General features: G+C 47.4%; 1 protein-coding gene across 2 annotated transcripts in view; it reads left to right on the plus strand.

Moving 5' to 3' along the window:
• Nucleotides 1–9349, plus strand: part of LOC111141458 (ZFP64 zinc finger protein) — an 87776-nt gene extending 78427 nt beyond the window's left edge. For both annotated transcript variants that reach the window (XM_022494036.1, XM_022494038.1), the window contains 2 exons: nt 5195–5446; nt 8220–9349. In XM_022494036.1, the coding sequence (XP_022349744.1) occupies nt 5195–5446; nt 8220–8929 (962 nt within the window). In that variant the 3' untranslated portion in view covers nt 8930–9349. The remainder of the gene's footprint in view (nt 1–5194; nt 5447–8219) is intronic.
• The last annotated feature ends 1618 nt before the right edge of the window (nt 9350–10967 follow it).

A 10967-nucleotide genomic window follows, 5' to 3' on the forward strand; every position in this document is an offset into this window, starting at 1 on the left:
GACAGGCTCACGTAGCTCATTCTGAAGGAGATATTCACCAAATCCCAAATTTGAAAAACTCACCAGGGCCTGTTCGTACAACCGTGTGCTTTGGTCAACATACTTCCCATTTCATGACACCGTGTTTAAAAAAAAAAAAAAAACTTCAGGAGGGAGAAATTTAATAGAAGTCCTAGGTTTTGCTGCCGGGAAGGCCGTTCCTCTGTGAAACTGGCTTTGGGTTCCCTGGGAGGGTATGGCCAGGAGGAAACTCCGTGCCACTGCCTCTTGGTGGGGTGGGGAGGGGGAGCGGCTAGTGGTGCATGCTCAGGCACGTGTGGTTCTGCCCAAGTGTTCCCACAGCAGAGTGGAGGTCAAAATGGAAAAGGAAAATCCCATCTTTGTAAGAGGATGAAGATCTTCTGACTGCAGACTCGACCAGAGGAGACTGGGGTACCCCCAGGCACTCACAGACTGCACTTTGAGAACCGTGGAGGTGGAGTTTGACAGGCTATATGTGGGGGAGGGCATACGGCCTGTGTGCCCAGAGTGAGGGCTTACTGTGGGCTTATCTGGGGGAAACTAAGTTAGAAAGCTGAGTGTGCTCACATTAGAGACCTCCTGGAAAACCAGGCCTTGATTTTTGGAAGGGAGGTTAATTACCTTTATTCTAAAATTGCATTTCCTCTCTATACCCCGAATGCCAGTTTATCCTGGATGAAAATTTTTAATCAAGAGTTGAATTATAAATGTGTTAAGATGCTCATGCATGTATCTAGCTTAGTGAAGGAGATGGACTCACACTATTGCTGTCTTTTATCCTATGTCCTCATTTAGCACGGGAATCCGGATTCATTGGTCATGCACGAGTGGGGGCCTTTCTTCCGCTGTGCCATAGACCATTACTTGAACGTGAATCACTGTTCCTGGCAGACTTAGAGTGTGCCCACACTGCTCTCTGCTTCTGACTTTCTCAGCAGATGGAGAGAGTGTAGATTATTAGGCTGTGAGGACCGTGTCCATCTCCGGGACAAATGAAGACCACTCGGTCCCTCCCAGTGTACTCCAGAATCCGTCACCACTCTGTGCCTTGTGCTGTCTTCTGTCCGGGACCCAGCCAGTGGAGCAGCCTCTGTCTGGAACCTGCCAGATAAAGGCGATCTTGACCGTTTTTTTCCTGCGGTGGACTCCTGGCAATTTTGTGAACCCTATGGGCCCTTTCTGGGATGTTTTTAAATTAAAGCCCCTTAAACTGTATTTCAGTACACGTTCTATCAGTGGTAAACGTGTGGCATTTAATACGTAAACCCCAGCTACCTTAAGTGTGGTAAAGACCAGACATGTCAGCCTGACCCAGGAGCTTGTTAGAAACCCCGAATCTCCGGGCCAACCCGGACGCACTGACACGAACTAGATTTTCCTCGGTTTCTGTAAGTTCAACTTGAGAAATGGGGAATGTTGGTCAGAGGGTACCAACGTCCAGCTGGAAGATGAATGAGTTCTAGGAGGCTGATGTACTGCACGCCAGCTGTTCAGCGACTTCCAAGTCTGTCCTGACAAGAGTAGATCTTAAGTGTTCTGACCACAAAGAAACGGTGATTATCTGAGGTGAAGGCGGTGTTAATGAACCTTATGTTGGTAATCCTTTTTCAGCTTCTACTTGTATTAAATCACCACATTGTATACCTTAATGTCATGTCAGTTATATCCCAAATCTGGGGGAAAAAAACCATTTTAATAAGCCCACCCCCCTCAGCCCCCCAAATGATAGGGATGTGCAGGAACACTAAGAAAACCCCGAGTTTGGGGCACCTGGATAGCTCAGTCGTTAAGCGTCTGCCTTCGGCTCAGGTCATGGTCCCAGGATCCTGGGATCGAGCCCCACGTTGGGCTCACCACTGGGCGGGAAGCCTGCTTCTCCCTCTCCCACTCTCCCTCTTGTGTTCCCTCTCTCGCTGTGTCTCTGTCAAATAAATAAATAAAATCTTTAAAAAAAAGAATAAAAAACCCGAGTTTAATGGTAGCAGACCAGCTACCAGATCCTCTTAATTGTGCCGTAGTGATGAATGTAAAGGACCCTTCAGAACTACAAGTATGCTTGGTGGGTGTGAACGTGGCTCCCGTGTACTGACCAGAGTCTCGGGTTGTTGATTACATGATGGGTAGATGCTAAATTCCAGTTAGATGTAGTAGAAATAAAAATGTAATTATTTCCCATATAAGGTCTTGGATCTCCTACATCTTATCCTCAAGCCCTAAATTAAGAATCCCTTGATCTTGGGTTGGGGGAGCACCTGAGTGGCTCAGTCTATTAAGTGTCTGCCTTTGGCTCGGGTCATAATCTCAGGGTTCTGGGATCAGGGTCTGGGTTCCTGGAGACTGCTTCTCCCTCTCCTTCTCCACTCCCCGTGGGCACACCGTGCGCTGTACCCCCACACACACCCGCGCCACCCCCCACCTTGGGCTCTCAAAAGCTTAAAAAAATGGGGGGGTGGTGGGGAAAGCCTGATCTGGAATGTTAGGAGTCAGCTGGGCGAGAGAACCATGGTGAACCACACACTGGCTCTTAAAAGGATTAGCCTGAGAGTGATTCCTCCATTTCAGTCCTGTTTATTGGGCAGAACAGGTCGCATGCCCAAGCCTGTGGTCACTGGGATTGGAGGCAGAGTTCTCCTGCAAAGGGGACAGTGAATACTCCAACTGTACATAGTATACATGGCGGGGGGGTTAACCTCTGACCGAGCAACTTGAGTTGTCGTTGATCAGTTTTCTGCTGGTTCACACTTCGTAACTGGGTACATTCCTAGAATGTTAGCCACTTTATCAAGTCCTCGTTTATCAGGGCAAAGTTCTACTTAGGCCATAAAGGATTGGATCTGTGGTCCCCTTTCTCTCTCCCACTGTCTCTTGGAATGGTTCCCAACCAGGTAGTCTCGTCCCCCTGCCCCCCCACCCCGCAGCCCTAGGGACATTTGTCAATAATCAGAAGACCTTTTTGACTCTTAAAACTAGGGATAGAGGTGCTACTGGTGTCCAGTGGGAAGGGGTGAGTGCTGCTGCTCAGGACAGCCTATGGCAAAGGATTACTTGGCCAAAGGGGCAGTGATGCTGAGCTCGAAGACCCTAGAGTTTTGGTATCTTGAGCAAACCTCCCTTCTTAACCATTATTTTGTTTATGTGGATTAACAGCTGTGTATCTTGATTTCTTCTAATTCATTGAATTGCATAGTTCACTTCCAGCCTTTTGTTAAAAATGAACTTAAGTCTACAAAGACCGTTCTGAAAACAGGGCTAGGCTATAGGTTTTGACACACACAGTTTTCCCTGCCCATCTCTACAGAGTTTGTAATCTGATTTTGATTCTTAAAAGTTGTTTTAAAGGGGCGCCTGGGTGGTACGGTGGGTTAAGCCTCTGCCTTTGGCTCAGGTCATGATCTCAGGGTCCTGGGATCGAGCCCTGCATCGAGCCTGCTTCCCCCTCTCTCTCTGCCTGCCTCTCTGCCTACTTAGGATCTCTCTCTCTGTGTCACATAAATAAAATCTTTTTTAAAAATTGTTTTAAAATATGCCCTGACTTTTGAAAAACCTTTTGGGAAACAATATCCGATTCATAAGTTTGAGTCACATCTATTTGGTTTTATCTTTTCAGTATGTATTTTTTTAGTGGCTCTCTATTTTGTCCAGTATTCGATACTCCTATCTTTTAGCATTTTCCTAAAATATTTATGTACCTTAGGAGCATCACACTGATTTTTAAAATATGTTCAAGCTTTTAACAGGGAAACTAAATCTGTTCTTACTTATATATAGCTTGACTTTTACTTGTGTTCTGTTGCCTTTCTGTATGGTTCTCTTGTGGTTTGGAGGCAATAGATTCCATTTGATTATATCCCACATCTTATCCACTTCCTTTTTTCTGATGTGCACAGTTCAAGTGTAAAGCTCTGAGTCATCAGCTGGCGTTCTTTTCTCTTTCCACTGAATGCTAATTCAAGTATCGGACTCTATTTAAGTAATTTCTGTAGAACTTTGCAGACACTGCTCCCGTTGTCTGAGGAATTACATACTGATCTGAGCATTTCTTTCTGAAATTGTAAGCGCTCGTTCGTGGGCTCCTGAAATTGTATCTCCCTGTCTGCAGATAAGCCGTCTGAAGACTCGTTCGTGTTGAGAAATACCTGTTTTCTCTGTTCTGTCTTGGACTGTCTAGAGCTGGCTCTCGTGTCTTGTACTTTCCCTTTCGGGCAGCCTTCTGGGAGATTCTTGGGCTCCATCTTCAAAGTCCTTTTTGTGACATCCATTCCACTCATCAACTTGGGAGTCTTGAGAGTCCCAGGAGAATCGGAATTACTATGGAAATGAAAACCAGGGCACCTCGGTGGCTCCGTTGTTAAGCATCTGTCTTTGGCTCAAGTCATAATCCCAGGATCCTGGGATTGAGACCCACATCGGGCTCCCTGCTCAGCGGGAAGCCTGCTTCTCCCTCTGCCACTCCCCCGGCTTGTGTTCCCTCTGTCACTGTGTCTCTCTCTGTCAAATAAATAAATAAAATCTTTTTAAAAAGGGAAATGAAAAGTATTTGCTTTTAGATCTTCAACTTCTTGAGTTGGGTGTGTCTTCCTGGTTCTGGCTTTCCCCCAAGCATTTGGTTATTGGGTAGACCTTTTTATTTGTAAGTGATGAGTCTGGAATGGTTGTAGGGGAGGGACAGAACACTGGAGGAAATGCTCTGGCCATGGGGTTCTGTTCTCTGGAGTGTCTCCAACTACTTGAGGGCTTTGCACTGTTTCTGTGGTGTAAGCACCCTCACTTTCTAACACCATTGCTGCTATGGTTTGGTACAACTGAGGGAGGAGGCAACCTGACCGTTCGGTGCGAACCAGGAAAGCTGTTCCGAGGTCCCTGCATCTGACCCTGAGTACTTCTGTAACGACTCTCCATTTCCCCAAACAGGGTTTGGCCTATGATTTTTGGCCTTCAACCTGATCTTACCTGTTCCTTACGATTCTTTATAATTTGTGAGCCGTCCATGACTAGCACACCTTCTCATTTCCCAGCGCACTGAACTATGTACTCCAGTATCTTCCTATCTGGGCACTGGGACAGAAGGAAGAAGCAGACCCCTCGGCCCCAGCTACTCTCTTGGTCCGATCTCTTTGCAGTCACCTTAACAGAGAAACCCTTAAAACCTTGAATCTTCCTTATGTGTTTGAAGGAGACAAGCCCCACAAGTGTGAGTTCTGTGACAAGTGCTTCAGCCGGAAAGACAACCTGACCATGCACATGCGTTGCCACACCAGTGTGAAGCCCCACAAGTGTCACCTGTGTGACTACGCCGCCGTAGACAGCAGCAGCCTCAAGAAGCACCTGCGAATCCACTCGGACGAGCGGCCCTACAAATGCCAGCTCTGCCCCTACGCCAGCCGCAACTCCAGCCAGCTCACCGTCCACCTGCGGTCCCACACAGGTAGGTCCCTGGCCCGGAGACCTGTGCCTTACTCCTTGTCCAGTTTCTTCACCTCCGTCTCGCTAAAATGCAAGCAACCGAGAAGACTTGGTGGTCAAACGTAAAGGAGTTGGCATTTCTGTGGTTTTTCACCCAGACGGCCAATGTTCCGTAAAACATGAAAGTCTGACAGCTCGTTTTTTTCCTAACTCGACAACATAGGCCACAACAGGGAAGCAAGGGATGTCTCTCAAAAGTCTGACGTCTAAACCAGGTGTTTCAGTCATTTCGCGTAAACTGATCACATGGCTGAATTCTGAAACGTAGCAGAATTCGTTGACTCGACCTGCAAATCACAGACTTCTAGTGTTAGAAATTAGACTTTGCCAAAAGCTTTCTCTCCCCTTGTAAGACCTCATTGAATAACAGTAGAATCAACCAGTTCATCGAGGCACAGAAAAGTGGGGATTGGGGACTCATAAGAAGGCTCAGAAAATGAGGTTGTTCAGTGAATTCATAGAAGGCAAGCTGATGGGATATGCTGACATCTGAAACTAAGCTTAAAAAAATAAAAATAAAAAATTCTTCCAGCAGGCAAATGGCTCCCAACTCTATGGCTGCCTCACAGCCTCTTTGACCAATGTTTCACTACCCTGAGAGCTCTGGACTCGGAACTGGCACGTAGACTGCCAAGGCCACAGAGTTCAGAGGAGAAGCAAAAGCCTGTTGGCAACATGGCCCACACTGCCCAGTAGCAGGTAAAACCTGTGGCCGCCTCTACCTAGTCCTTAAACTGGTCTGTTCTTCCTAAATCTAAATGTCACCTATGGATTATGAATCACTGGCAGGAGACGAGTGGTCTAAGATGCCCCAAATCTAACAAATCCTGGAGTTAGCAGAATACCTTGGGTCGTAGACAAGAATTCTTCAGTTCTAATTGGTATCTACCCACTAGCAGAAATGCTGCATCCGAGAAGAGTTCCATGAAAAGGTAGTGAGCACGAAGTATGAATTAAAACTAGAGTTGCTGGCTACAAAGGCAAAGAAATTTCCCAGAGACTAGAAGGGAAAAAAAACAAAACTGATTTGGATAACTAAGAAAGAATAAGAAACTGGAAGTTTGGTCACTGGCCAGGTCAAGGCGGGGGGGAGGAATAGAAGTGAGAAAATCAACGGAGAAAGAATTTCTCGATTCTAAGGAGCCATGAGAGTGGAAAGGATTCATGAGATGCCAAGCAGGACAGATGGAGTGGATGGGCAGAGTCAAACCTAGAAAACTTTTCCCATAGTATTAGCTTCTAGGGGGATAGTGGAATAGCGCCCTCAAAGCTGGGAAATGATTTTGGATGAAGAATTCTATACCCAACTAAACTGAGGTATACCAGTATCCTGAAGTGTATGAGTAGAAAGTAGACCAAAAAAGAAAAAAAAAGCAAACTTCCAGGAGTCATGCTAGTGGCAGTTACTGGAAGATAAACTCTTCTCCAGGGAGAAGACAAAATGTGGCCTCTCTGATGTATATTTGAATATTGCTAACAGAGGTTGCAGTAAAGGAAAGTATCCGGATGATTCCTATGTTGAAGGTTTAAAAGAAAATTCAGTAAATTAAAAACTCAAAATCCACAAGAAATCTCATCTACAGTGTTCCATAATTAAAAGACTGGGTGACTTTTGAGATGATGGCAAGATTCTTTTTCCCTGAATGCATAGTCCCATCAGGAATTAAGCTAACCCGTGACCCAAAATGAGCATGTAAGAAAAGAGAATTAATGTGACCTTGATGCTGACACCATTGTCAAATGGCCCAGGGATGACTGTGACCCTCTAAGGTGTGCAGAATTCTGGTGAAATATTTGGCTCCAGTGAATGAACTATATACCCAGTCCTAAATTAGAGTTTGATTCTAACACTGAAAACAACTCGTTAAAAAAAGCATGGGAATTTACTGGCCAGAATGCAAATGCTCTTGAACTTATATGTCAAAATCCCGATAAGTAGGAAGAGGTAGTGTGGTGAAGACGAGGGAATCCTCAAGAAACTTCTCAGGCTGATGGACTAAAAGTTAGGAGGCTCTTACCCAACGTAGAAGGTTCATGGCAGAGGAGTATAATACACACCCAGCAGTGGGGAGAGGCTGGAGGGAAGGGTGGACGTGTAGGGTAAGAGACATGATCTTTGCTTATGTTCAGCTGATGACAGGCATTAGAGTCGCAGCCTCCAAAAGCAGTAAAAGTCCTTAACAGTGCTCCAAAGTACAGAGGAGGCTGTGGATTTTCAGGAATTGGTCCCCTGCTGCCATATTCCTGTATTTTGTATATAAAATTCAGTCTTGTGTAACTATGAGACTTCAGGAATACAAGCCAATCAGTTGACATAATAGAGCGTAAACACTGGAGTCGGCAGTACGTCATGGTTTGATTTGCAACAGTTGAAACAAAACCGTACCTCCTCCACGTCCAGTTTTGGGGTATTAGATTAAATGAGAGCTAGATTCGAAAGTAAAGTGGCCTCATGAAGAGGCCAGGATGCCCTGGTGCCTGAGTTCAAATCCCTCCTATTTGACCTTGAAGCCTCCATTTTCCCATCTGCTCAGTGGGGGTCATAGGACCCACTCATAAGATGTGAGCATAAAAGAAGTTAACGTACATGGTAAGTGGTGGCGTCAGGGAGTTACCCGTCGCTGGAGTCCAAAGACCCAACTCTCTCTGCACCTGGTGTTCTGTTGCATGTTTGGAGGGGGGAGGGGACTTCTTTTGCTTGCCTGCTCTAATGGAAACGCCCCTTCCGTTGTCAGGGGACACCCCCTTCCAGTGCTGGCTCTGTAGCGCCAAGTTCAAAATCAGCTCGGACTTGAAAAGGCACATGATCGTGCACTCGGGGGAGAAGCCTTTCAAGTGCGACTTCTGTGACGTCCGCTGCACCATGAAGGCGAACCTCAAGTCTCACGTCCGCATCAAGCACACGTTCAAGTGCCTGCACTGCTCCTTCCAGGGCCGGGACCGGGCCGACCTCCTGGAGCACAGCCGGCTGCACCAGGCCGACCACCCCGAGAAGTGCCCCGAGTGTAGCTACTCGTGCTCCAGCGCCGCGGCCCTGCGCGTGCACAGCCGCGTGCACTGCAAGGACCGCCCCTTCAAGTGCGATTTCTGCAGCTTCGACACCAAGCGGCCCAGCAGCCTGGCCAAGCACATTGACAAGGTGCACAGGGACGAGACCAAAACGGAGAACCAGGCCCCGCAGGGCAAGGAAGGGCCCCGAGGGAGCAGCTCCCAGCACGTGGCCAAAATAGTGACCCAGCGGGCCTTCCGCTGCGAGACCTGTGGTGCCTCCTTCGTCAGGGACGACTCTCTGAGATGCCATAAGAAGCAGCACAACGAGCAGAGCGAGAACAAGAACTCAGACTTGGTCACGTTCCCGCCCGAAAGCAGTGCCTCGGGGCAACTGGGCACCCTGGTCTCTGCAGGGCAGCTGGACACGTCCCTGGAGCCCAGCCAGTGCCTCTAGTTCAGCCAAAGAGGCTGGTCGGACGCCGGACAGACGCTGCAGTGCAGCCCTCCGAGTGGAGGCCATTGAGCCAGACTCGTGTCCCCAGCTCTGGGGACAGAATGCTCCAACTTTATAAAGTTGGCCTTGAGGCCATGGGCTGCGGACGCCAAAGCAGCACGGCGGAGGCACCCCTCCCCGTTGCTGTCTCCCCTCCAAACGTCGGCTCCCCGGGTTGACCCAGTGGTTCCGAGGTGGGGTGGGGAGGTCCGTCGCGCACTGCTCAGTCCCATAGGGGATAGTTTCGTGATGGAGGCAGATCCTAAAACTGACCCACCTGCGATGGAATTACGGAACTATTTAGACCACATGGGGGACTAAACTGATGTGTATAGTGGGGAAGGTTAGGACGGCCGCGGGGATATGCTCTGTGGAGGACGTGGGGGCCTCTGGGAAAGTTCTATTTCTTAACCTGGGTGGTGGTGGCGAGTGTTTGCCTTACGCGTTCGTGTGGTTCCTTTTATCATTGTCTTATAATAAAAAGGCAGACTGCGCTGTAGACTGAGGGAAGGGGAATGCTTCACTTTTCTTTGCTTCCTTCCATTAGGGTGGGTGTTCTTCATGCCCGCCCGATTCGGGAACGCGTTCTAGACGCTCGCAGGATTCTCCCGGTCTGAGTGCTGCGGAGACGAGTTTGACCTGAAGGTGGCGCCAAAGATCAAGCGAACAGTAGCTGAGCCCACACGTGTGCCTTGCGAAGCTGCATTTCCGTGCTTATATAGAAAAGACCTGGGGCACCCGTGGGCCGCGGGCTTGGTTCTGGGACATGTGATGCAGGAGACAGGCGGAGCTGAGGGTCTTTCATCCCAATCAGCATTTGGTGTTCGCCGAACCAACAAATGAAAATCCACACTTCTTATAGATGGACGTTTTACTTTGGCCAAAACTTAGGAGTTTCTGGAGTGCCAGTGGGTATGTAACTTACCCACGGTTGTTTCGTTGTTCGGCATCTTTTCTTCAAGTACAGTCTTTAATAGAAATTCTTATGTGCCCTCATCACATTAAACATCTATGATTTTAAAAGCGATTAAATAGATCCATTGTTTTTGGTAGACTAGGAGGAAAAGGACGGAAAAACTTTTATAGATTGTACACAAGGGAATACATAGTTCACTTATGGAAGGTATGTAGCTTATTTCGTTATGAATTCTGTTGTTTGAACATACCTGATTGAAGGGTGGCAGCAGGTGAATGATTGATACACTGTCAGATCTCGTTGTAAGGAGAAAGTGATGTCTGAGACCCATGATAGAATTAATCTTTGCTTTGGAACTGTTTCCTTTATTTTTCTTTTTTTTTTCTTTAAGACTTTATTTATTTGACAGAGATCACAAGTAGGCAGAGAGGCTGGCAGAGAGAGGAGGAAGCAGACTCCCTGCTGAGCAGGGAGCCCAATGTGGGGCTTGATCCCAGGACGCTGGGATCATGACCTGAGCCTAAGGCAGAGGCTTTTTAACCCACTGAGCCACCCAGGCGCCCCTGGAACTATTTTCTAAGGTCCGGGAGAGTGTCTGGTGACTGAATGCCCATGCATTATACAGATTCTATTGTCACCTCTGTTTGTCACGAGTCTTATCTGTGTTTCTGTTCTAGTAGCAAGTGGGCTGTTGACCTTTCAAGTGGGAACCCACAGATTGAAATCATATAAACGTTCCTCGAACTTTTCCTATCACAGCTCTTCAGATAAACAAGAAAAGCCTTTTTAGAAGGGTTTTTTTTTTCCTCCCTTCCAACTGTATGGACTTCATGGGTGTCTGGTCCGCCCTGTGTATCACCCAGCAAATTTGGATTCCCCATAGAGCAAAGGTCTGCAAAGAGTTCCAGACCACATTGTAAATATTGGAGGCATTCTAGGGCCATAACATCTTTCTTGTGAGAAACTCTGGCTTTAGCTCAAAAACAGCCATAGGCTATAAGAGAAACAATGAACCTACCTGTTCCAATAAAACTTTATAAAACAATTGAGGAAGTGGAAGGGTAAACCCTTCTAGGATGAGAC

The sequence above is a fragment of the Enhydra lutris genome, unplaced genomic scaffold (genome assembly GCF_002288905.1).
Source record: "Enhydra lutris kenyoni isolate GAN:26980312 unplaced genomic scaffold, ASM228890v2 scaffoldscaffold6, whole genome shotgun sequence".
NCBI classification, from domain to species: Eukaryota; Metazoa; Chordata; class Mammalia; order Carnivora; family Mustelidae; genus Enhydra; species Enhydra lutris.